The 27995-nt window shown below is 42.8% G+C and overlaps 1 protein-coding gene across 3 annotated transcripts in view; it reads right to left on the reverse strand.

Moving 5' to 3' along the window:
* The window catches only part of PPP2R2C (protein phosphatase 2 regulatory subunit Bgamma), a 516687-nt gene that overhangs the window by 83037 nt on the left and 405655 nt on the right, over nucleotides 1–27995 (reverse strand). For all 3 annotated transcript variants that reach the window (XR_015309779.1, XM_086964113.1, XM_086964112.1), the window contains one exon: nucleotides 11610–11779. Coding sequence is in view for 2 of the 3 variants with exons in the window: in XM_086964113.1 (XP_086820239.1) it covers nucleotides 11610–11779 (170 nt within the window). In the remaining variant the exon portion in view is untranslated. The remainder of the gene's footprint in view (nucleotides 1–11609; nucleotides 11780–27995) is intronic.

The raw sequence follows: 27995 nt of genomic DNA on the forward strand, positions 1-27995 counted from the left end.
TTCGTTCTAAATCTGCCAACAGCCAAGAGCGATAATTTTTAAACCACTGCGTCATCAACACATGGAGCAGATTCTTGCCCACATGCGGAAGGTTAAAGCTGTTTCCTGGGAAGGCCATCGAATTTCAATCTCTCAGGACTTCGCCAGGGATACTGTGATAAGGAGGAAGGGCTTTCTTAATCTTCGGAAACGTCTTTCTGAGATGAACATCCCCTTTTCCTTTTCTGGCCCTTCGAAATTCCGCATTACCTTCAAAGGTCGTTCCAGGATTTTCAATGAACCCGCAGACCTAGCTTCTTTCTTGGACAATCAGATGGAATTGCAGATGGAACTGCAAATGGCAGCTTCGTTTGCTCCTGGTGCTTCTGGCACATGAAGTGTATACCTATATCTCCTCTGCTCTCTCTTTTATTTTTCAGATCTATTGACTTAGTTGTCTCTTATGATCTGTTTGGTGGTTTTCCGTTCCTCTGTTGATGGTTTATTGGTGTTGTCTGTTTGTGACTCCGCCAATGGAGCTTTAGGCTCTGTTTCATGTCTGCGATGAGTTCTCTCTTCTACAGATCTATTCAGTTTATCTTTTTAGATTTGTGTAGTGATTTTATTGCTCACTATTGTTGGTGTTTCTTTTGCTATTTTGTGTGTGAAATTGTCGACTAAGATGTACGATATGTTTTCTTCTTCTCCTTTTCTGCTCTCTTTTATGTCCCTATGTTGTAGTCTACTACTTTCCTTGGTACATCTTCTTTATGTATTTTCTGACCCTTTTGTGGTATGGCTTTTTTCTATGTTGCTCTTTTTCCTAATTGTTCTTTTCGTGTGTATTTGTGCCCGTGTCGTTTTTCCGTTCTTCTACTTTCTCATTTTATGGCCCTACTACTTTCCTTGGTACATCTTCTTTATGTATTTTCTGACCCTTTTGTGGTATGGCTTTTTTCTATGTTGCTCTTTTTCCTAATTGTTCTTTTCGTGTGTATTTGTGCCCGTGTCGTTTTTCCGTTCTTCTACTTTCTCATTTTATGGCCTCTTTTTTTTTGTCTTCTCTTTTGTGGGTGAGACTTTTTCTTATTTCCATCTTTTGCTCTTCTTTTTCCTTTAACCCCACTTTCTGTTACTTCTATTGTTGTATGTTTATGTGGTCCATTCGCCTGACGCTTTTTTCAGGTTGATTGGTCTTTTGTGTCTATATCATTATTGATAATTGTATTCTTTTCTAGTTTGACTATATAGATTGTTTCATAGATGCTTATTACTTACATTTACATATCTTATAAAATTTCTAATTATTGTATAATTCATTTATATATCTATCTCAGGACAGTTTCATTGATTGGTTGCTTACCCATTAATATCAATTGCCTTTCTCTAATACGTATAAACTGTTCTCTTCCTTTTGCGTTTTATAGTGTCCTCTTCCTTTCTATTATTATATATTTGGCATGTTCCTGCATTTTCAAATCAAATTACATGTAACAAGTTCTATATGTTTATGGATTGTTCATTAATTGCGTATTTTTAGTTTTTGCATATTCATCTTCATGATATAGTGGTTTCTTCTATTTCTCTAACATATTGCTTCTTTTGATTGTTATATTAACTAGTTTTTTAGTGCCTATAGTTTCCATGATACTTGTGTATTATCTTAGTAACTAAGTGTTGACTTTACAGATTTACATGATGAATTGTTTTTGTAATACTATATTGATATTAGTTCATATTTCAGATGTTCCTATCTCCTAATTCAATGCAATCAGTTATGTAATGTATTGGGGCTGTTGATATCAATTATTTTTCCTCCTTGTGATGGTCCCCTTTCTCGCCTTCCCACGTTCCCCCTAGTATGAATTTGGTCTTTTTCAGACCTCCCCTGCTGGTTCTTCTCTCTCTTCTCTTTTCTTCTCTTTTGTCTCTTTTCTTCTTTCGGATTTCCCTAATGGATTCTCCCTCTTCGTTGTTAATGATTGATGTCTGGATGCTTGTTTCTGTGCTGGTGCTTGTCTATTTTTCATCTATGGAGTCTTTTTTCTTTTTTTATGTATGTCCATGCCGGGTTTGAACGTGCTATCCCTTAATGTTAAGGGTTTAAATCATCCGGTGAAGAGGTCAAAAATCTTAGATTATTGCAAATCTCTCTCTTCAGATCTAGTCCTTTTTCAGGAAACAAAGGTCTCTACCAGAGAAGCGCTGTTCCTGAGGAAAGAATGGGTTTCTGATGTTTGTTGTTCTGTCCCTCACCACCCCTTGTTGTAAATATTTTTGTCCACCCTAAGCGTGGAAGGGTATACTCAGACATGAGTCCCTTGCTCATTGCACCATCAGGATTCAAGCAAACCGGGCCGAAGACGGCTGTAATGCCAGAAACCGGTCCCCGGGAGCTTGTTTCCTTCCCAGTGTAAGAATTGGCTTTTGTAGTTTGGTTTGCCCTGTTCCCATCATGCACTGGGACAGGAACAGACTAATTTGCATACAGCCAGGTTCTGAAACTGGGATGGTGCAGTGAGCTAAAAAACGGTGTTGGATCTAGCCCTGATCTCTTGACTGGGTGAGAGTTTTCTGTTTAATTCAGAGACTCTGTCCCTCACCACCCCTTGTTGTAAATATTTTTGTCCACCCTAAGCGTGGAAGGGTATACTCAGACATGAGACCCTTGCTCATTGCACCATCAGGATTCAAGCAAACCGGGCCGAAGACGGCTGTAATGCCAGAAACCGGTCCCCGGGAGCTTGTTTCCTTCCCAGTGTAAGAATTGGCTTTTGTAGTTTGGTTTGCCCTGTTCCCATCATGCACTGGGACAGGAACAGACTAATTTGCATACAGCCAGGTTCTGAAACTGGGATGGTGCAGTGAGCTAAAAAACGGTGTTGGATCTAGCCCTGATCTCTTGACTGGGTGAGAGTTTTCTGCTTAATTCAGAGACTCTGTCCCTCACCACCCCTTGTTGTAAATATTTTTGTCCACCCTAAGCGTGGAAGGGTATACTCAGACATGAGTCCCTTGCTCATTGCACCATCAGGATTCAAGCAAACCGGGCCGAAGACGGCTGTAATGCCAGAAACCGGTCCCCGGGAGCTTGTTTCCTTCCCAGTGTAAGAATTGGCTTTTGTAGTTTGGTTTGCCCTGTTCCCATCATGCACTGGGACAGGAACAGACTAATTTGCATACAGCCAGGTTCTGAAACTGGTATGGTGCAGTGAGCTAAAAAACGGTGTTGGATCTAGCCCTGATCTCTTGACTGGGTGAGAGTTTTCTGCTTAATTCAGAGACTCTGTCCCTCACCACCCCTTGTTGTAAATATTTTTGTCCACCCTAAGCGTGGAAGGGTATACTCAGACATGAGTCCCTTGCTCATTGCACCATCAGGATTCAAGCAAACCGGGCCGAAGACGGCTGTAATGCCAGAAACCGGTCCCCGGGAGCTTGTTTCCTTCCCAGTGTAAGAATTGGCTTTTGTAGTTTGGTTTGCCCTGTTCCCATCATGCACTGGGACAGGAACAGACTAATTTGCATACAGCCAGGTTCTGAAACTGGGATGGTGCAGTGAGCTAAAAAACGGTGTTGGATCTAGCCCTGATCTCTTGACTGGGTGAGAGTTTTCTGCTTAATTCAGAGACTCTGTCCCTCACCACCCCTTGTTGTAAATATTTTTGTCCACCCTAAGCGTGGAAGGGTATACTCAGACATGAGTCCCTTGCTCATTGCACCATCAGGATTCAAGCAAACCGGGCCGAAGACGGCTGTAATGCCAGAAACCGGTCCCCGGGAGCTTGTTTCCTTCCCAGTGTAAGAATTGGCTTTTGTAGTTTGGTTTGCCCTGTTCCCACCATGCACTGGGACAGGAACAGACTAATTTGCATACAGCCAGGTTCTGAAACTGGGATGGTGCAGTGAGCTAAAAAACGGTGTTGGATCTAGCCCTGATCTCTTGACTGGGTGAGAGTTTTCTGCTTAATTCAGAGACTCTGTCCCTCACTACCCCTTGTTGTAAATATTTTTGTCCACCCTAAGCGTGGAAGGGTATACTCAGACATGAGTCCCTTGCTCATTGCACCATCAGGATTCAAGCAAACCGGGCCGAAGACGGCTGTAATGCCAGAAACCGGTCCCCGGGAGCTTGTTTCCTTCCCAGTGTAAGAATTGGCTTTTGTAGTTTGGTTTGCCCTGTTCCCATCATGCACTGGGACAGGAACAGACTAATTTGCATACAGCCAGGTTCTGAAACTGGGATGGTGCAGTGAGCTAAAAAACGGTGTTGGATCTAGCCCTGATCTCTCGACTGGGTGAGAGTTTTCTGCTTAGTTCAGAGACTCTGTCCCTCACCACCCCTTGTTGTAAATATTTTTGTCCACCCTAAGCGTGGAAGGGTATACTCAGACATGAGTCCCTTGCTCATTGCACCATCAGGATTCAAGCAAACCGGGCCGAAGACGGCTGTAATGCCAGAAACCGGTCCCCGGGAGCTTGTTTCCTTCCCAGTGTAAGAATTGGCTTTTGTAGTTTGGTTTGCCCTGTTCCCATCATGCACTGGGACAGGAACAGACTAATTTGCATACAGCCAGGTTCTGAAACTGGGATGGTGCAGTGAGCTAAAAAACGGTGTTGGATCTAGCCCTGATCTCTCGACTGGGTGAGAGTTTTCTGCTTAGTTCAGAGACTCTGTCCCTCACCACCCCTTGTTGTAAATATTTTTGTCCACCCTAAGCGTGGAAGGGTATACTCAAACATGAGTCCCTTGCTCATTGCACCATCAGGATTCAAGCAAACCGGGCCGAAGACGGCTGTAATGCCAGAAACCGGTCCCCGGGAGCTTGTTTCCTTCCCAGTGTAAGAATTGGCTTTTGTAGTTTGGTTTGCCCTGTTCCCATCATGCACTGGGACAGGAACAGACTAATTTGCATACAGCCAGGTTCTGAAACTGGGATGGTGCAGTGAGCTAAAAAACTCTGTTGGATCTCGCCCTGATCTCTTGACTGGGTGAGAGTTTTCTGCTTAATTCAGAGACTCTGTCCCTCACCACCCCTTGTTGTAAATATTTTTGTCCACCCTAAGCGTGGAAGGGTATACTCAGACATGAGTCCCTTGCTCATTGCACCATCAGGATTCAAGCAAACCGGGCCGAAGACGGCTGTAATGCCACAAACCCGTCCCGGGAGCTTGTTTCCTTCCCAGTGTAAGAATTGGCTTTTGTAGTTTGGTTTGCCCTGTTCCCATCATGCACTGGGACAGGAACAGACTAATTTGCATACAGCCAGGTTCTGAAACTGGGATGGTGCAGTGAGCTAAAAAACGGTGTTGGATCTAGCCCTGATCTCTTGACTGGGTGAGAGTTTTCTGCTTAATTCAGAGACTCTGTCCCTCACCACCCCTTGTTGTAAATAGTTCTGATGCTTGTGGCAAAAGAAATGGGGTCATTACTTTAATTTCAAAGAATTCAGGTTTATCCATACTATCTTCTGATCACGATACTGAAGGTCGCTGGTTATTAACTAAGCTGTCTGATGGTAATAATGATCTTTATGTGATGAATATTTACGCCCCTAACAAGGATGATCCGGCCTTTTGGAAATCGGTTACCAAAAAATTGAATGATACACCTCATTCTGGAAATCTTATCGTTGGTGGTGATTTTAATTTACCAATGGATCCCATTCTAGATAGGAATTCAGCTTTTCAATTTCGTCCTCCAAAATCCCATAAACAAATGCTTAACATGTGTTAACATCTTCAAGATGTATGGCGTCTTCACAACCCCACTGGTAGTGACTTTTCTTTTTTTTCTTCACCTCATTCCTCCTTTTCTCGTATTGACTATTTACTGGTTCACTCTTCTCTTGTTTCATCTTCCTCCTCTCCGCTTATTCATCCTATTCTGATTTCTGATCATGCTGCGGTCACTTTTACATTGTTGTCCTTTGCTCCTAAATCAAGAGCTCGCTCCTGGAGATTAAATACAGAAATTTTGCATGATAATGCCCAGGTTGATGAATTCTCTAGTGCAATCGAAACCTTTTTCCTTGAGAATGAAGGCTCAGTTTCTTCCCCAATTGTCCTCTGGGATTCGTTTAAATGCACTTTCAGTGGCCAGGTTATTAAATGTATGTCCAAAAGGAATGCTGCTATTAAAAAAGAGCTTACAGATTTAGCAACTGAAATAAAAAATCTGGAATCTACCTTTAGACACTCTAAGGATAAATCTTGTCTACAGTTAATCAAGCAATTAAAATACACATATAATACTATAGTTACCAAAAGAGCCCATATTGGTGTTCAGGCGCAGAAATCCAAAAGGTTATTGTTAAAAAATCGAGCTGGGAAGATTCTCGCAGCTACATTAAAATTTCAAGATTTCTTCTTTAAGTCCTCTCAAATCTCTTCTATTACTGATCACTTTGGCTCTAAAAAATTTCAGACTGGGGAAGTTCTCGAAGTCTTTCGTGATTTCTACAATAACTTATATACCCCTTCTAATCAGGCTTCTTTTGAGCAGTGTCAGGACTTCTTGAAATCTGTTCCGGTACTGTCGGTATCTGTGGACGATCGTAATTTTTTAAATGGCCCGATTACTCCTGAAGAAATCATTACCGCAATTAAAGCTACTCGTTCTGGGAAAGCCCCGGGGCCTGATGGCTACCCTATTTTGTTTTATAAAACTTTTCTCTCTGTGATTGTGCCCAAGCTTCAATCTGTCTTTGATGCTTTTATTAAGGATGGGTCTGTTTCTGGTACGGCGGCTGATGTTACTATTGTAGTGATTCCAAAAGAGGGAAAAGATCATTCAGATCCCAAAAACTTCCGTCCTATTTCCCTTCTTAACATGGAGGCTAAGATTTTTGCCAAAATCTTAGCCAAGAGATTAGAATCCTTCATTCCTAAACTTGTCCATCCCTCTCAAACCGGTTTTGTAAAGGGCCGTCTTGCGCGCGATAATATACGCACTTTTTGCCATATTCTCGGATCAGCTAAACGTTCTCATCTCCCTGCCGTGGCCTTGGCCCTTGATGCTGAAAAGGCCTTTGACAAGGTCTCTTGGCCTTTTCTTCGTGCTGTCTTGTGTGCACATAATCTTGGTGACTCCTTCATTAATATGGTAATGTCCCTATATTCTCAACCTAGAGCTAATATACGAGTCAACGGTGCTACGTCGTCCTTTTTTAATCTTCGCCAGGGCACCAGACAGGGTTGTCCTCTATCTCCACTTTTGTTTTTATTATCCATTGATCCTCTCCTCAGATTGATTGAGATACACCCAGACATTAAAGGTTTTTCTTTTGGGCCTCATTGTATTAAAACTGCTGCGTACGAGGATGATGTCCTTATTTTCTCAGATGATATTGCATTGGCTATTCCTGCTAGCTCGGATACCATGTCCCTTTTTTCAAAGGCTTCAGGGTACACCTTAAATAAGGATAAGACTGAGATGTTCCCCTTGAATGCCTACTTTTTCCCTACGCATATGGGCTCTGCTGGTTTTAAATGGCAGTCTACGCATTTAAAATACTTGGGTATCTATTTTTGTTCTACCTTATATGCTAATACTGCCTATAATGAATCCCAGACTATTCTTAAAGTGTGGCGTCTTTTGGATACTTGGTCTCCGAAACACATTTCCTGGTGGGGTCGCCTTCAGACCCTTAAAATGATGATTACACCCATTATTAATTTTGTATCCTCTATGCTCCCGGTAAAGTTATCGGATTCCTTCTTTCATGAACTTGATGGTCTGACCTCTAAATTTTTATGAAATGATAAAAGGGCTAGAATTGCTTATAAATTCTTGCGGAAACCTTATGAAATGGGAGGATGCAATCTTCCTGATTGGGAAAAATACCAAACTGCCTTTTTGGCGTCTCAAGGTGCTCTATGGTTCTCTTCTCCCCCTATTCATGTTCCTTCCTGGTTGTTAATAGAGCAGGAATTGGCTTCTCCATTACCGACTGCCTCCTTTTGCACTGCGTCTACCTTGCCCATCCTGTTCTCTCGCTCTACAATTCTAGATACTCTTGCTGCAGTCCGGAAAGTCGACAAGAAAGTGGCGATTCCACTTCACAAATCTAGGTGATCGTCTATTTGGCGGAATTCTAAAATTAAAATTAATATGAATCCCACTCTCATATCTTATTGGGCAGCTAAGGGGATCTCGCTTGTTAAACATCTTTATGGTTCAAATAATGAGCCACTACCTTTTTCCGCCTTGGCTCAACAACATTCTTTAAATAATTTGGATTTTTATACTTTTCTCAAAATCAAAGTAGCACTTGCTAAGGTGCGTCTTCATCCTACTTCTCCTACGATTAATCTCTTTCAAATATGGACTAAATCTGGTCACGTAGCCTCTAAAATCTATAAATCTTTATCATCTGTTTCATTACCTACGCATACGGTTGCTCAACAAAAATGGTTGCACCATTTTGATCATGGAGTTACGGATCATATTTCTTCAGACACCTGGCAGCTGATTGGTAAACTTTCTCTTCGCAATAAAATCGCCCCATCGTTAATGCAATCTAAAAAAAATTCAGTCAACCTTCTTCATTGGACTCCTGTTCGTTTACATTCGCTCAATCTCAAAGATGATAACTTATGTTGGAGCTGTGGCTTATTGACAGGTGATTTTCCGCATATGTTTTTTGAATGCTCCTTCCTCCAACCCTTTTGGGACCTCATTCACAAACACCTCATGCTCATCTTTGGTATTAAGTTCCAACTCTCTTTTCCATTAATTCTATGAGGTCCATTAGCTGCCCCTGTTCCTCTCCCCTTGGATCCCATGGAATTACAGTTGTTAGATCTCCTATTGACTATTGCAGTGAAAGTCATTCTTATGGAATGGAAATCCTTTTCCTCTGTTTCTTATCATACTTGGTGGGCTTGGGTTTCCTTTTTACGAAGTGCTCACACTTCGGTCGATCATGCTCACTTCTCTCCATCTATTTCTAGTGGGGTTTGGAATGCTCTGGATAACTATATGGATTTGTCATCAAAGGGGTTGGTTGACCAATGTCCTTTCGATTTGTCTGGTTGAATGGCGTCTTGTTTGTCAGGTTAGTCCGTTGGAAATCCTTCTCTCCTTCCTTCTTCTCTTCCTTTCCTGTTTTCTCTCCTTTTCCATCTTTTCCCTCTTTCTCTCTTTCTTTCTTCTTTCTTTTTTCTTTCCCTTCCTTACCCTGATTATACCAGCTGATAGTGATACTCTTGATTGTAGATTCTGTCTAAGATACTTACTTCCCCTTAACTAATTCATTTTTCTGTTTTTGGCAGGCTACTTTTGTTTATGGATACATTTGCTACGATTTATTTTTGAATTTCAGCCTCTGATTGCTTTTTATCTGGTATCAATTGTATCACTTATATTTGTATTCTGTATCTTCTTTTGCTTCTTTATAAAATAAAATTCTTTGAAATGAAAAAAAAAAAAAAACATTTGTCTATTAGCCTGTTTGTTATCTCTTGCCCGGAAAGGAAGTGGCAGCACACATTTTCAGTGTTGATTTCCTCATCACCCTACTTGCGGATTCAGCATGGGGTAGGAGGACTTCCTCTGTTATTTTATTGAACATTTGCTGCACTGGAGTGGGCTGGTGTGTGTCATGCAGACAGCCAGGATTTGGTTTTGTTTGAAAAGGTATTTCGACTACATGTCTGTATTAAAGGTTCTTTGTCATTAGGTCATTAGGTCGCATTGGCTTGCTTACTGGTGTCGATCTGCCTTGTGAATGGCTAGTGCCATGTGATGTATGGTTGTGCCTAGAAAAAAGAAGTGCGGTGTCTTTGTTCTCTATGAATGGATGTTTGCTGGTATTGTATTTGTTATAAACAGGAAGAGGTGTATTGTGATTTACAAGTTATTCCATGTGTCCCATTTGTGTTGCTATAGCATAAAGGGAGTGAGATGTGTTTCATAAATTAGTGCTATGTCTCAGTCTTCTGTGCTGTGATGTCATGACTGGAATGGTGAGGTCATGAAAGTTTTATATATCTCTCAGGAACTGGGCAGAGCGAAGCTGCTGAATCAGGATCCACTATACTGATGAACCTATTTACCATCTTGTAAATGGAACAGATTACTGACGCTTGCACAGCAGGGTTCAATCTTAGTTTGTAATACAAAACATACTTGCTTTTAATCTGATGGCAAGCATTGTCTGCCTTGGTGCTTTTTTGCTTTAGGCTTAGTATAGTGTACTCAGTGCTGTTTGGAAGAAACCGATTCAGCTCCGCTTAATGCTAATTTTTAGTGATCCTTCACTGAGCCAGATTTTAGGGCCAGTATAATGCGTTTGATGGGTAATATATTTAGTGGTTCATTTGGGGTTTAACAGACTGGGAGTCCTGCTGTAAATTGCCTTGCTCCTTCCCCAGTTACCACGCAATTTCTCCTACCCAATTTAAATTTGGGGTACTGCTGATTGTGACAGTGGAGGCGCTGACACACATGCATTGGTGGTGGCCCATCTTCCACTGGCCGCCACCTGTGAGTCTGACTTTGCTTAGGGCCAGGCTCTCAAAGCACATTTCTCTACTATGGCCTAACACTAGGGCTTGAAGGACCTGGGCAAAGAAAATCATGAATGGCCGTCCACACATGGCAAAAAACTCCTGCGTTTCGTAGGAAAAAACCCGGCTTTGGTGGTTTGTTTCTGAGAAATTAAGAAAAGAAGAGTGGGCTTCTGCAACATGGCAACCCACCCGGCATTCAGTTGGATGCGCGCCTGTTGGACAGGTGGAAGCACCTTCAACAAAATGATCCCTGCTGTCAAGACAGGATTCTATAAGCTCGACAAGTGGTCCTCCTCTAGTATGCAAGACCTCCGCTGAACTGGGGCACTCTGTATACTCCAAATGAGCCCCAGGGTCTGTTTGTGATTGCTTATATTGCCTTAGGTTTATAGTACACTTTTCTGCATATGCAGTAGTGAGGACACTGCTCCCTCCCCAACGTTGTGATTAACCTAAATATTTCCTTGGTCTGGGCCTCCAAGCTTTTTTATTGGGTCTTTAACTATGTAGTTTAAAAATGCTTTAAACGAATTTCAACTAATTTAACATAATGCTAGAACGAGTATTTTTTTAAAATAATTACACAAAATTTACAAAAATACAAAAAATATTAATTGTCCAACACATGTGCAGTTCAGTCTTTTAAAAAAAAGATTTAGAAAAATTCCGAAGTACAATAAATCAAAGAATATTTATATATGTTAAATAGTAAACATATTTCAGAAATTTTTGATGGCCTAAACTTTAATGAGTTTCACACGGTTTAATAGTCACGTCAATAAGAATACCTTTCACACCTTGAAAATCATAAACATCCTTCTATAGTTGTCTTTACCACTTCAAACTATCATAGCATCTTTTTAAACTATGTTGCCAAACATTCTAACACTGGACAGGCCCGGTCTCCCTCTTCTGTTTGTGGCTCAACCTGCACTCCCCACAAATTGCTCACACCCAGCTATTCGCAACAACCTTCCCCATTTGCCTATAAGTGTTTGGAGGGTGCCTTGCAATGATGCTGATCAATACTAAGGTATTAAAGACATATATGTAAAAGGTCCACAATATTCTTAGAAATACTGTCACAGTATTCAACATAAGAGACAAACACGTACCTGGTATATTTCTATGGGCTTGCTTTCCATGTTCAGATCCCATACTTTGACAGTGAGGTAATCTCGTGTTAGCATATAGCGCCCACTATGACTGAATTTGACATCTGAAACTGATGAGATGATTTCGGAAAAAAAAGATCTATTGCCAGGGTCTTCCGGTTCCTCAAAAACTGTTAAAAATATGAAAAGGGAAACAAACAGCATTACAAAAATATCCTCATTTATAATATCGGTAATATGATGCAGCGAGAGTTTACCGAGCTCTTAATAACCCATGACAAACACTGTCTAGGGGAGTGACTGTGACTCTTTCTGAAAAACTGTCAAATCTTGAAGAAAATGTGGATTTTCTTGACCAGTAAAAGAGGGAAAATCATTTCATTTTCAAGTTAATAACACCATCTTATATTAAGAGCCACAAAAACGTCCTTTCACATGTTAGCAATGTAAAACAATCTGTTCAGTTATTCACATAAACTGGATAAGCCATGTCAGGGACAACTACACGTGAGATTGTGTGTACAGAGACCCGTATCACATTAAGCGCCTGATGACGACTTTGGCGGTGCGGCGCTGGGTCTGCCCCGCTACACCGCCAAAGCCGTGGTCAGACCGCCTGCCAGATTAGGAGTTTCCTCCTGTCTGGTGGGCTGGTTTTGGGCATTCCCATGGCGGTGCCTCAGAAAATGGGCACCGCCATGGGAACGCCAAAAACAGTTTGTGAATTTTAAAAGCATGTGCCGCTTCTGGCTGGAAATATAGCAGCATTTATTGGTAAAATTAACAACAGAGCATATATACAATAACATGCTCAAAGGCAGTTAGCAACAGAAATAAAATAGAACAGAACAGAACACAGCACAACAGACCATTGCAATAATGCAGTCACACCTCCAGAAACCTGCTTTCATAATACAGTGGTAAAAGGTATTTTTACTAAGTACTGTCTCACCGAGAACATGAAACAGTGCCAGACAATAACGTTTTGTGATCAGGCCCCTTGTCTTATGGCTGCACATAATGGTGGGAGCGCGGTGCACATACAAACATTCCCGAGCGGGCCAGCACTAGTGTTTCCGGATTGGTTAGGAACATTCTGATCTACTGGAGTAAACGAATGACCGAGAGGCTGTGCCTGCGGTGTGCAATGGCAGGGTCTGTTCATTAGTTCTTTGCCTTAACTACTGTGACTGTGGATAGATGATGTGAGAAAGTTCTAGAAGTGTCAAGGAGAGAATCCGAGGACAGGGGTGCCTCTAGGCTCTTGGCGGCCCTGGGCAGGGAGCGTAGGTAGGGGGGTCCAAGCGGGGCGGAACCACCCGGAGCTCAGGAACCAGGAGGAACGCAGAGGCGCGGAGGCCAGTGAAGAGGGGGAGGGACTGGACTCAGGGTGTTTGGAAGTGGAACAGAGCCAGAGGCCGCCAAATCCCTGCCAGAGGCCGCCACACAAATATGTATCCATCCTCAGAGGATTTTTATATTAAAGATATATATTGACATGGAGGCCCTTGGGGTTTCCGTGGCCCTGTGCAGGTGCACAGCTTGCACATGCCTAAGGCCGCCCCTGCTGAGGAGCCGTCAAGCAGGGCATGTCTGTGGGGGCTGGATTCGTTGTTGACATAGCTATGGATACGAACATTATAGCAGGATACGTGTATATTGCAAATGAGAATCCAAATAAAGTTGCAGACATTTACTGTTCTTTTTAATGATCCTGCATATACTTACACTTAATAGTTCTATATAATGCTTGTGCACTAAGAAAGTGTAAGGGTGTTCAGCATATATGAAAGTAACTTTGCATTCTGTTTCACTGTGACTTTTGCGTAAGGATAAGAGTAGAGAAGGGACAAGTCTGACTCTAAAGTAAAACTTTAAACAAGAACTAGCTCTCTGGGATTCGTCTTTTTAAATAACAGGGGTTCGGGGGCAAGGAATAAAAAAAAGACGTAGGGACTTATTTACAAGCCCCTTGCGTCACTGGTACATCACTTTTTCCCATATTAAAAGTGATGCACCGGCGGCGGAGAGGTTTGTAAATAACCCCCTTTGTTGAGCACAATTACTTCAAGGCTTCATTCCCATGCAGCCTGATGAAGAGATATTTGAACATGAAACCTTGGGGCATATTTACAAGCCCTTACACTGCTGGGGCATCACTTTTTGTGAGGCACCGGTGACACAGTGTGGTGCTCTATATTTACAAGGACACGTAAAGCTGTGTGGCTTTTTGTGTCCTTGTAAATACAGCCCCTTTTCATGCAGCACTTTGCGTGAAAGGGGCGTTCCATGGGTGCTGCTGTGGGTGTTCCCAGGCAACACCCATAGATCCTGCCGAATTCCCAGATTTACAACATTTTGGTAATGAGGAAGAACCCTACGCCTCCCCAGGAGAGGCTTAAGACGGCGCAACAAGGAGAAATACTTTTATTTCTCCTCGTTTTATCCTCTTTCTATGCATGCTTCATTCTGCAGCATGCATAGAAAGAGGAAAACACCTCTATTTATTGTTTTTATGCAGGAAGGTGTCCCTTCCTGCACAAAAACAATCATCCAAGCAAAGCAGACACCCTTGCACCATTGTGCAAGGGTGCTTGCGTTGGCGCTTGGAATCCAATTGTGCGCCAGCGCACTGGAGAGCTCAGGGATACATCATATTGTTGTAAATATGACGCATCCCTTTGCTGCTGAAATAACGCAGCACAGTACAGCCATATGGCTTGCGGCATCATGCTGCGTTTCTTCCTTGTAAAAATGGCCCCTTGAAAATAAATGATTTTATTAGCCAAATTTAGCTATCAATGTGTTACTATCTACAGATAATCACTATTTATGTTACACTTGACTAAGACCATTCCTCAGCTTTGCAAAAGACACTATATATGAAATTTCAAACAAGATATTTTTGCCAACCTATATTCTTTCGAATTTCTTAACAAATGTAGAGATTTTTTTTGAGTTACTTAACATATAGTTACAGGTAAGGCGAAATTGAGGAGTAGGATAGCTACAGGATTTTTTTTATTTATACATTTATTAAACTTGATTATTATAGCAAAATACTAACACTGGAAATCGTGGATTATGCTTAGAACCCTTGTTGTCTGGTGTTAAATTAGAGATTCTGGTCCTAGGGGAGCAGAGCCACACTCGTTGCCTTTTTTGATTTAGCTTCTGAATCTAGGACTGTCATGCTGGCTCTTTTCAATCCAAAGCTCACGGTCAACATTGAGGTCGTATTTAGCACTCAATTCTTTATGGAACCATCCCTCTACTTTAGCCAGACCACTACGCCACATCTAGGCTACTGAAACATAATTTACACCTGACTTTTAAAGTAATTCATGGCCAGGCTGGAAAGCATATAAATGCAGGCAGCACCAATATGTCTCAATCTCCAAAAGCATGACCACAGAAAACTACACTACATTTGTCCATTGGCTCCCAGTGAATGCAAGGATCAATTCAATTCAATTCAATGAATTTATATAGCGCGCAACATACCCAGAGGGTCTCAAGGCGCTTGAGGAAGGGTGGGGAGTTACTTGTCGAATATCCAGGTTTTAAGTTGCTTTCTGAATGCTAGGTGGTTCTGAGTGAGGCGAAGGTGAATGGGAAGTGAGTTGCAGGTTTTAGCCGCCAGGTAGGAGAAGGATCTTCCTCCCATGGTGGTTTTGTTGATGCGGGGTACAGCAGCAAGGGCTTGATTGGAAGTGCGTAGCTGGCGGGGGGTGTAGAAGGAGAGTCGTGTGTTGAGGCATTCGGGTCCAAGTTCGTAAAGTGCTTTGTGTGCGTGGGTTAGGAGGCGGAATGTTATTCTCTTATTGACGGGGAGCCAGTGGAGGTCTTTCAGGTGACCAGAAATGTGGTCTTTACGCGGGATGTCTAGTATGAGTCTGGCTGATGCGTTCTGGATGCGTTGGAGCCTTTTCTGAATTTTTGCAGTGGTACCGGCGTATAGGGTGTTTCCATAGTCCAGGCGGCTAGTAACCAGTGCGTGGGTGACCGTTTTTCTAGTTTTGGTGGGGATCCAGCGAAATGTTTTTTTGAGCATGCGGAGAATGTTGAAGCAAGATGATGAGACGGCGTTGACTTGTCTGGTCATCGAGAGAGAGGAGTCCAGAATGACGCCCAAGTTCCGTGCGTGGTCCGTCGGGATGGGTGCTTTTCCAAGGGCCTCTGGCCACCAAGAGTCGTCCCAGGAGGAGGGGGAGGTACCTAGGATAAGGACTTCTGTTTTGTCTGAATTCAGTTTCAGACGGCTGTGCTTCATCCACTCGGCTACTTCTTTCATTCCTTCATGTAGATTGGTTTTGGCGGTGTTAGGGTCTTTGATGAGTGAGAGGATCAGTTGAGTGTCATCAGCGTAGGAGATGATGTTGAGGTTGTGTTGGCGAATGGTAGACAAAGCCTTTTGGAGCAAATGGTAAAGACATGTAAAGGGAGTTGCAATCCATATCGACCAGGAATCAATGAATGAATGCACACTTAATCAACCAAGGAACCTACAAGTGCCTGAAACATGGAGCCAGGTCACTTGGACTCAAGGGTCTTAAGTTCAGGAGTACAATGACCCTACGTTTATTGCTGAACACAAATATGTGCTTCAAGAAATGCCCTAAAATCAAAATATTTAAACCTGTGATCGAATGATACCCAGGCATCATGACTGAGAAATGTTGATCCTGGTTTTCCACAAACACACAACGGGACTTTAACTTCCTTCTCCTTCCCTTCCTATGTTCTTCTTGCCTCATGCTTTGGCTCTTTGAAGTGGTGGAACATAACATGCAGCCCTTTACAAAACTACTAAATAAATTCACAAATCGATCAAACTGCATATACAATTTTGAATAAGACATCAGCCTTAAGCTTGCAGCAAAATCGTCATATCTGTTCTAAATTTGGTGTATGGAAGTGAAATAAAATTCAAGCATATATAATTCTGAAAGAAGAAAATACCATGTGTCTTCTAAGTTCAGAAATTTTAAGTATAAAACTAGAAATTATTCGAAAAGAACTCGAAACGCATTAACAGACAAATGTAACAGTGAATGAAATGAGAACAAGATAGTGCCATATTGGGCATGCCAGGTGTGTTAATTTGCTCCATTTCTGTTTGAATTAGTGATGTTACAGAGGAATTACAGTTCCTATTTCATCTACCTAAACCAAATATAAACATTGATATTTATATAATATCAATTCTGTTACCCATCACCTGCAGCCACCAGCGCAGTTTAACCCCTTCAGCGCGGCGCGAATTTTAGAGCTGTGCTGAAGGTTCTAAGAAACGGGCGTGGCCGTGACGGAACGGTTCCGTCATAAGCACAGCCCAACCGGCGCTCATGACGGAACCGCTCCGCCATGAGCACCGAAGAGGTTAAGCCCTGTTATCCACCCAGTGAAGGTGAAACTAAACTGAGAATTTCTTAGCTCCCATATGCAGCCTATCCAGTGAGATCCCTACCACCCAGCCCATCGTAGGTTGCAAATGGGATTGTTTCCAACTTCAGCATCTGCATAGTGTATCCTTACCCTGGTAATTAAATGAGGGCATCAAGACTAAATTGTGACAGGAAAAGGTCCAAGCACTCTGGCTCAGCAGCGTAGGTGGAGCTGGGCCAGTTACACCTCATTCTCCTATTGCCTGTTCTTGGACCAGGCCCTTTCTGCATGGTTACCCTCAAACATTTTATCTTCACCCTCTTGTTTCCTGCACCCATTTTTGCTGGCTTTTAGGACTCTGAGCACACTGCTAACCAGTACTGCAGTGCTTGTGCTCTCTCCTTAACACATGGTAGAGTTGGCTTCTACCCAAGTGGCATATTTATTATACCTGTCAGTCTCTAGTAAAGTCGCACTACCTGTGTCCAAGGCCTGTAATTGTAATGCTATTAGTGAACCTGAAGTGCCACCCACGTGCGTAGCCCTTTTAAACATGCAGCCGGTGTATGCAGTTTTTTTTATACATGTTTTTTACGTTTCCAATAATCCGACATAGCAGATTAAATGTATTGGTGATTGAATGAATCCTAAGTATTGTACACACATATGAGTGGTATATCATAAACACAATCAAAAGATGGAGTCCCACAATCAGGTGAACGAAGTCCGAGCATAAAGCAGCACGTGGTCAACCAAATTACTACAGGTCAGGATTGTTCAGCAAATATACAGTTAGTGGTGCCCAGAAATCTTTCGGTCGTGAAGCCTCAAGTAGCTCCTACACATAGGCCCCCCAACTGATCTCTACAATAAAGTAAATCGCAAATACATTTTTTTACAGTAGGAGTGGTTTTTGCCCCCCAGCATTGAGCTCCCGCCCGCTTAGCTAACAAGGTTGAAACCGCAACTATATGTCTATTGCAAGGCTTTAAACTCATAACACTCCCAAGTAAGCAGATCTCTGGAGCACATCACACAGGTTCCAGCACAATATCCATGATCACATTCACCACCTTGGACAAAAATGCAAATATACCTGCACACATCCATGCCAAATGCTACAAATCAGCATCTGCCTGCCCACACCGCGTGCAGCCGGCAGTTTCACACAGCCGAAACCTACAAAGTTGCAGCAGGGTATAAAATTGGTTCAAATATTTAAAGTGGATGATGCGAAGGTTGCAATTCGCTGTGAGGGGACCAGTGAGGGCACAGCAAGACTTCCATCGTTAGAGCATGAGCGTGGATCCCAAAGCAGCATTCCATCTAAGATAAGAGGGGTGTTCCCCTGGATCCCGCTCCCGCAGAGAGGCGTAGCATGTGTATGCAGTTTTTTAAAGTACCATTTTGACCTGGCAAAATAAACCTTTTGCCAGGCCCAAAACTTGCTTTTTAATACACATAAGTCACCCCTACAGTTCGCTCTGGACAGCTCAGAGGTCAGGGGGCAGTGTATGTAAAAAATTGGACATGCACTTTTTAGTTTTACATGTACTGGTACAGAAAAAGGAACATATAAACATACATGCATACATACAAACATTTGTTTTTCACTATTGCAAGGCCAGCCTCTCCCATAGAACAACATTGGAGTTACCTTATTACATTTCTCAAGTGATAATTTCCAAATGGCAACAGGTAACTAGTTTGTCTTTGAAATTGTAATGAAAACTCCTCTCTCATGGTGGTTGAATTTTAAATTACAATTTTAAAAATATCACTTTATAAAGTTGTCATTTTTCTGCCCGAGCCATTTAGTGCCTAAAACCTGTCTCTGGATCATGTGACTGGGTGTAGCTGTAGGGATTTGTGAATTACTCCTAGACAGTTACACACAATAGGGAGCGTAGGTGTGCCCGAATGAGCTATCACTGGCAGGATGGGAGGGTGGAGCTGGACACAGCTCTACTTACACTTGAATATACTGAGTCCTGCCTCCACACAAATGGCTGCATCCCCCCTGTAGGTAGTCTGGAGCCAGACAGGGAGGGCAGGACACCTGGGGACTTCAAAGGAATTTCTAGAAGCTTCTTCCACCTTCCAGGAAGAGACCCAGGTATAGATATTGGACCTCAAATGCCACCTCTTCAAGATACTTCTGGACCGGTGGATACTCTGTAAGGAAGAAGGGCTGCTGTGCTGCTGACGGTACTGCCCATCTGCTGGACTGATTCTCTGGAGGACTACTGTGGTGCTGTGCTGCCCTGCTGCTCTCTTGCATGGGTGAAAAAAGGACTGGACCTGCATCTGTTGAAACCAGGACCACAGAGAGACTCCAAGGGCTAGTTGGCTGTTCTCCTAAGAGACAGAGGATTCCAACATCCTTGAATCCAGCACCTGGACTCTGTCATCTGTTATTTTACCCTGCCAAGTGGTGCCACCCCAGTTCTGAACTCTTGGAAATGGGTCTGAGGTGCTCTGCCAGCCTCTAAGGATCCATCAAAACCATCGCATCTCTTGTGCTGTGCGGTGCAACCTTGAGCGGAACCAACAGATCACTGCTGCTACGTGGATCAATCCGCCGCACAGACCTGATCGCAGCCCACAACCTCTTCTAAACCGCCGCTGTAAAATGCATCCTCGGTGCAAACCCTCGCAGCCCTCATCTACAGTAGCCTCAACAGGGACGCCGGACTCTGCATCACAGCCTCACAGCTCTTCAGAACGGATGCACTGCCTTGGCTGCGCAATGCATCCCTGAAACCTGACTTTGCATCATAAACCTTGTTGACGGGGTACTCAGCGACAATACAGGACCTCACCTCTCCGAACCGATGCATGATCTCGGCTGTGTGACTCATCTTCAACGAGGACCCTTGCAATGCTCTGCAACCATGATTTAAGGTTCTCTTATTCAGCAGGCCTAACTCGGTCCCTGTAGCAAGCCTGTGCTTCATCGGGGTTGGGCTGAACATGTGATTTTGTCCCAGTTCTGTGCTACCAGATATCCGGTCCTGTTGCTTTGTGTTTTTTGACACTATTTTCTTTGAAATCTTTAAACTTGCATGTCATCGGTTCCACTGATTAGATGTTTGCATTTTTGACTTGTTATAGTTATTAGAATTTGCTCTATTCTTCTAAATTGGTGTGGGACTTTTCTTGTGTTATGTTTTCACTTTATTACGGTTTGAAGTGCTGTACAGATAAATTACAAATTGTCTCCAAGTTAAGCTTGACTGCTCTGTGCCAAGGTACCAGAGGGTTAAGCACAGGTTAACTTGTGTTGTGGTTTGCTTGTGCCTCACCCTGACAAAGACTGTGTGTGCTGCTTGAATAGGGGTTCACCCCATCTCAACCAGTACCCCAATTTCTCACAATAACGATACTTGGAAAATGGATGGGGGAACCTGGGAAAAGAATGCCTGGCTGTTGAGATTAGACCCATCTAATTCAGTATTACTGATGCTTCACAATATCCCAGTGCTTCTTGTAACATTTAAAAAAGTTTTTTACAATACAGCACACATACTGAAGTTAGATCTCTTCAGTGGTCACAAGTTTATTCTCTCTAACACATTAGATATCCTGATGTACTTTAGACTTTAAATGTAGCAGAAAGCTTTCTGCCGCCATGAACTAAGACACTCTAAATTGCTATCATATCTAAAGCTAACACTATACTGTTGTCTGGTGTCTACTTGATTTCTGTATCAGTAGGTACTGACAAAAGAGAAAAGCTAAAGACAAAATGGAGTTATGATAAAATACTATTTTATTGATTTGTATTATACCGACCAGTCAAAACACACAAACAGCAAATGCATTACATTTTACAAATGACAATATGCTCCATCATATAATAATAACATCTATTAAATTACTTGGAATCCTAATTCTTCACAATAATACTCTACTTGCAAGGCAGCCCCAAACAGGCAGACATTTCTCATGAAAGTACATAGAAATTCAAGAATAACACACTATTTAAAAATCACATCCAAAATGTAAAACATATAAGAAGAGCCCTTACTAAAGTGCTAATTGCTAAGATAATTATACAATACAAGTTTACTATAAAAACTACTCACAAAATATTTTGGTTCTTAAAAAAATTAATAAGTATATCCTATGTGCTTGGTCCTCAACGAGCTTGGTTACTATCTTCACCTCTGCTCTGCAAAATATCTATGCGAGGTACTAATCAATAAACAGATATTGGCCCAATAATGATTGGATTCTGGCTACAGAAGCTATTATAAATGCTGAAGCTTCAGCACAAGTTAAGTATGGTAATAAACAGAAAAAGAAAAAGTGAAACGAGCACAATTAACTACTAACAGTATTGTTAACAAGCATTTGCAATGCAATAGGTCTCGTATTTGCGAAAGTTTGAGCTATTGGTGCTGTAAATGACAATCGGCCAGATTCATCAAGCTTAATTGCGCTCACAAAGGACCAGATTCTGAGAATCTGGCCCTTTGCGAGTGCAATTTTTGCATTTGGGATTCATCATCCCAAATGCAAAATTCGCTATTAAAGAATTCGCACATTTGCGAGGAATTGCATTTAAGGAATCTCTATTTGAGATTCCTTAAATAATAATAATAAATAATAATAATACTGGATTTTATAAAGCGCGAACAGCTACCTCACGAGGAGGTGTCCCGGCGCTAGAAGAACCACAGAAGTCCTGGGGCAGAGAAAGGAGACCTAGCGTGGCTGGGAGAAGAGCCAAGTCTTTAGCATCTTCTTAAAGCAGGGTTCGGATGGAGCCTGCTGGATTGCTTGAGGTAGGGAGTTCCACAGAACTGAGACGTTTGCTGAAAAGGTACGACCGCCAAGGCGTGCCTTTTTTGCTCGTGGGACGACCAGTTGGACACGGTCATTTGACCGTAATGCACGGCTTTGGGAATATCTTGGAAGGCGTTTTTTTAGGTAAAGTGGGCAGGAGCCATGCAAAGATCTGAACGCAAGCGTCAGCGCTTTGAATTTTATCCGGTTGGCCACAGGGAGCCAGTGCAGGGTTCGAAGATGCGGAGAGACTGACTGCTTGAAAGGAATTCGCAGTAACAGCCTCGCAGCCGCATTTTGAACTACCTGCAGTTTATGGGTTAGGAATTTTGGGAGGCCCAGGTATAGACCATTGGCATAGTCCAGCCGTGAGGTGACAGTTGCATGGACTACCATTTTCCTGCAGCTCTCTGGTAGAAGTTTAAGAAATTTTCGGAGGTTTCTTAGTTTACTTAAACAACAACCAGCCACTTGTTGGATATGGGAAGTAAAAGACATTTTATCATCCCATCTCACTCCAAGGTTTTTAGCCGAGTGACTGGGCAAGGGGGGGGGGGGCCATCTCCACGAATAAATGCAATTCATGAACCATTTTAAAATTGCAAAATCGCAATTTTGGGCAGCTATTCACCGTGAGGTCAAACCTCGTGGTAAATAGCGAAAACTTAGAAAAATGCATTTAAATGCATTTTTCTAAGTTGCATGTTACACACACACATGTCCTTTGGACATGTGTGTGCGCAATACCAATGTAGATTACATTTCAGGGGTGCTACAGCTTGTCCTTTGGACACCCCTGGCACCCTTGAAATCGCTTCCTAATTTGCGATTAGCTAATTGCTAATCGCAAATAAGGAATGACTCCCCATTCATTACTATGGGCCCGGCCCATAGGAATGAATGGGGAGTCATTCCTTATTTGCGATTAGCAATTAGCTAATTGCAAATAAGGAATCAGTGGGAATCGCAAATTCAATTGCGATTCCTACATGAATCCCGTTTTGCAAGTCTTTAATAGCGAATCCTTAAAATTCGCTATTAAGGGCTCGCAATTCCTTACCTTGATGAATCTAGACGAATGTCTTTTATCTGTGTGTTTTGGTTTGGAGCGCAGTAAATGTTTGTGGTTTTGCGTAGATTTATGTTGGTTGTATTGGAATTATCAGGTGTGGTATGATGTGTAAATTTGTGGCATGTTAGGGAGGTATGTGGTGTGTTGTGTATTTGAAATATATGGTTTTGTGTGGAATTATGTGATTTGTTTTGTTGATGTATGGAGTTAAATTGTGCGGCGTTGAGCTAAATTATGCTTATTGGAATTATGGGGATGATTACAATGTCCGTCCGCCATCGTCTCAGGGAGTCGGTTCTCCCCCCTACAAGGTGATGGTCCCACAGGGATGCAACTGCCACTGTGGCAGTCGCACTCGCCATACTTTGTATTGCGGCAGGTGCTGCTGGCTGCAGTACCCACCGCAATGCAAAAAAGGCACTGTTTACATTTCCCTGCACCACGTGGCAGGCACCATGGTGCAGAGAAATGTGCCCCCAACCCCAAAACGAAAGTGCCTGTGTAAAAGGGGGCCTGCTACAGGCCCCAAAAGTCCATCCCTGCGGGTGAATCGCCATGGAAAGGCTGGCGGGGATGGGCCATCGTAATCCCAAAGGCAGTGCCTGGTAGGTACCGCCGCCATTTATGGGAATACGAGGGCCTCCGCTGCACCGGTGGGCTCTTGGAGCCCGTCGGATCCGTGGCAGTTGGAGTTTCCGACTGCAACAGTACTGCCCACCATTATATTATGGCAGGCCGGAAATGGCCTCACGATGATTGTGAACCTTCCTCCGACAGCCTGACGGTGGCGGGTTCACAGCCATTGTAATGACCCCCTATGTGTTATGGTGCGGCGAGCATTTATGTGGATTGCTGGCACACGGCATAGAATGCATTTATGTGGGGTATATGTATGTTGTATTGAGTAGAGTGTAATTATGTGTAGTGTCATTATGTGGAGCTGAGTGGGATTATGTGGAGTGTAATGTTGTGTGTTAGAGAACTGTGGGGCATTGAATTGTGCGGTGTTGAGTAGAACGACGTGGCATGGTTTGCAGTGGTACTATGTGGAACGATGTGGAGTAGTATTTTATCGTGTGGAATTATTTGGCATGCTGCAGAGTTGATTTTATTTGTAGAGTGCAATTATGTGTTTTGGAATTTAGTGGATATATGTGCAGTATAAAAATGTTGTGTGAAATGTAGGTTGGAGTGAGATTATGTGCAGTGAAATGTTATGGAGTTTAATTGTGTTGTGTGGAGTATGTCCAGAGGTTTTCATATGACAATAAAAATGTAAAAGTTAATTTGGTGATTGATGTTCCTGCTGGAGAGAGATCACAGTTGTATCTAGTCACTGTTTCCACTCATGCTAAAGTAGCGCAGAGGATTAAGATGACTGCTGCAAAGAACATGCCTTTGTGTGTCCAGAGGTGGTCAGGCAACAATAAAAATCTAAAGGAAACTTTGGCAATTCATTTTTCTGAAAGAGAGAGATCAGAGTTTTATTTAGTGGCTGTTTCCATTCATGCTAAAGTAGCGCAGAGGATTTAAATGCCTTCTGCAAAGATCATGCCCTTGTGTGTCCAGAGATTGACAAGCAGCAACAAAAAATGTAAAGGTAACGTTGGAGGTTAATTTTCTTGTAAGAGAGAGATCAGAGTTTTATCTAGTGGTTGTTTCCATTCATGCTAAAGTAATGCAGAGGATTAAGATGCCTGCTGCATAGAGCAGAGAGATTGACACCCTGCCTAGAATGGAAGAAGAATGAGAAAGGCCCGGCACTGAAAGCAGCAGGAATTTGCGACTAAGCAGGCACATCGCCGGATTGGGAATGAGTGCGGCATTGATGATGGAGGCCGGGAGAAAGGGGGTAATGTGTGCCCGCAGGCTGCCAGACCCAGAACTCAGCCACCTTCCTTGGGGCGCCTTTCACTCCTTTTCCTGGATCCCGCAGCACTATCTCCCCTGGTTCGGAGAACTTTGTAAAAAAGAGTTGGGCGAGTCGCGCATAAGTGAATAAAGGTGCGGGGTCGCCATTGTTGAAGATGAAGCATGCGGCATGCCACGCTGCTTATAAGAGTATTTAATATTGAAAAAATTTAGTTGGGTAGCCATGCAGAAGAAAAAGAAAGGAGCACAAATGCCATTATTAAAAATAAATCGCGCGGCACGCCGTGCTATTTAAAAAATCATACAGCGATACCATGTCCCGGATTATCACCTGTGGTCTGAAGACCCCTACTAGTTTTTTGGGTTGCAGATTTGATGGGGCTTCTGAGATAAGAGAAGCCCATTTCACTTCTCTCTTTCTTAACCTGTTTCATGACCAGGGGACAGGAGAACTGCTGGTTGTCTTTAGGGGCTTAGCGGGTGCATTTATTCCCAGTCATCGATTGCCTATAAAGATGGTGGAAACTGGGAAAACAAATTGAGATATCCCGAGAGGCTTTCTACCAGAGTTCAGGACATCGCAGAAAAGCAGAGCCAAATCCTTTAGGTCATACCAGTAATGCCCATGTGCTTCTGCTGGAAGAGGTCCTTCCCCACAGTGTCTGTATAAACTGTCCAGGGACAAGCAGGCAAACTACAGCAGATTGGAAAGTGATTCTGGACACATATGGTTGCAGAGACATTTGGATGGGTCATGCATATTGCATATTCATTTCTGGAGGGATCCATGCATTTGCTGTAACGCCACTCTTGACGTCAATCTGTAATACCTTAAGGCTTATGATTATTGAACTCAAGTCAGTAAGGGTGTCCATATTTAAAGTTAGGCCCGCGCTCCAAGTACTCCTGTCCCTCTTCGTTGCCATGTAAGTGCCACACCGTGTACTCGCTGTGTCCATTGTGCCTGTCTCGCTCATATTCTTTTTGTGACAGTGACTATATTGATTATAATCTACTAATGTGTGCGATACACCACTGACTGTAATGGCAATTTAATATTTGTATTTAATGTATTGATTTAATACAATGACAAATGCAGTTTTAAAATAGTTGAAAACGTCTACAAGAAAACAAATATATACCAGCAGTTCTGCATACAATTTCTCTCTCATTTCAATCGCTCTCTAAAAAAGGCAGCCAGTCAGGCAGATGTGCAATTATCCTGTCACTTTTTCAATGGAAGTCTGATGAGCAGGAGGCAATTACCATCTTTCAGACTACCACACTAGCTGTCCAAATGACACAAAAAAATGGCAAGAATTGAAACCCAATAATTATGATGTTCTTTGTTGTAGAAAAAAGAAGGGAATCTCAATATGCATTTTGCTTTTAAATTTGCCTCTGATGTTATTCCCATATTTCGTACTAGTTTCTAGCTTCTGGAAGTTATTATTTCAAAAGATAAGCGTGTTTTTATTCCAACATGTAGAGTGGCACCCCTGGAGCATTAGTTCTCGCCATTTTCTATTCTATTTAGCAAACCTCTCAAAGAATAAAGCCACCAATAAATAGCTCCAGATAATGTAGCAAGGATCATGCCTAAGTTTCCACCATGGATTTTCCGCTCAACAGATTTAAAAAAACAAACATGGAATATTTGCTTTTTTGTTATTTGGTGTAAATCTGTTCAGTAGTTGTTGAAAAATGTAAGGAAATCTTAATTTGTATATCTGCAATCGCAGCTAATTCGCAAGTAATAATGAACTTGTGCAGGGAAATGCAGAGATCTGATTGGCTGCCAACACTTCAGCCAGGAAGTGTTGGCAGCCACTCTGGGACTCGGCTTCACAAATAAAGTGAATAAAAGAAAAGGGAGCAGGGTATGAATACCCTGACTCCCAAGCCTTGATCTTGGGGACCACCATGGCATAAAAGCATTAAAAAAAATTCATGATGATTTTCGTGAAATATTTGCGTGTATCGCCATGAATTATTGTTTTTAAAACACATCCTTCCTTGCCAGCCCCGCACACAGCAGAACAACGGCAGAGCTCATCCACTTCTTCGCTGGCAAAACCCTGGACAAGGGGGAGTGTGCCACGGGTTGGCCCCTCTTATCTCTGACTGCGCATGTTGCGGTTCCCCTTTCAAAGAGGGTGTCTCAGAATGAGCTCACAACTCTCACTGAACGTTCAGCAACCTGGCTAGTGCTCCACATGCACTGCTTTGAACCAAAGGGGAAAGATACAGCATCCACCACGTGCTGGGTGACAATTTTGGGAAAGAAAAGTGCAGCAATTGCAGGCCGTCATACCACACACACATCAGGGGAAGTGCTCCTCACACAGCTTCTCCAGCTCTCTTACCAGGCAGGTTACAGTTAGATCCAGCAAGGATATTTCCTGAAGCATTTTATCTCGCTGGAGGCAAGCCCTTGGAGAGTCTTCACAAGCAGGACATCACATCAGGGCAACAAGTCCTTTCCTCCACCACAGACAGAAGCAGCGATTGCAGGCCAACCCACCCCACACACAGAAAAGGCTGCACTCCTCACACAGTTCTTCTGTTCTTCTTCTAAGAAGGGTCCTCTTGTTTCTTGAAGTAATCTGGGGGTTTAGGTTCAATACCTATACCCCATTTTGTCATTGTTCTCTTGGCTTCAGAGTCTCTGATCTCTGTCCAAACCAGTACTGTCCTCCCTGGTCCAGCATGACCACAGGGAGTGGAGACATAATTATGCAAAGGAGATACAGCCTATTCAGGTGCTAGGGAAACTCCTTCCACCACTCTAAATGCAGGTCTATTCAGCGATGAGTCACCCAGGCAAGGCAGGACACAACTAAACCCCGCTGGTGATTGTCTAGAGAGAATGCACATACCCATCTCTTGTCACTCCAAAACCAGACTCAGAATACACAAACAGTCAGAGGTACAAAATGCCCATTTTCTAAAAGTGGCTTTTTCAAACACACAATTTAAAAACCCCATTCACTAAAAGGTGTGTTAATAAATTCAGAAAGCCCAAACTCCACTTTCTATCTTGTCCCAATGGTTGCAGTGCAGCTCTAATGATAGTCTATGGGACAGACAGCCTTTCAAAAGTGAAAAATGAAATACACAGTATTACACTATCAGGACATGTCACACACACAAGTACATGCCCTACCTTTCAAATATTCTGCACTCTGCCACGGGGGTACCTTGGGCCTACCTTAGGGGTGCCTTATATGTAAGAAAAGGGAAGGTTTTTCCCAGGTCAACAT

The sequence above is a fragment of the Lissotriton vulgaris genome, chromosome 3_2, assembly GCF_964263255.1.
Source record: "Lissotriton vulgaris chromosome 3_2, aLisVul1.2, whole genome shotgun sequence".
NCBI classification, from domain to species: Eukaryota; Metazoa; Chordata; class Amphibia; order Caudata; family Salamandridae; genus Lissotriton; species Lissotriton vulgaris.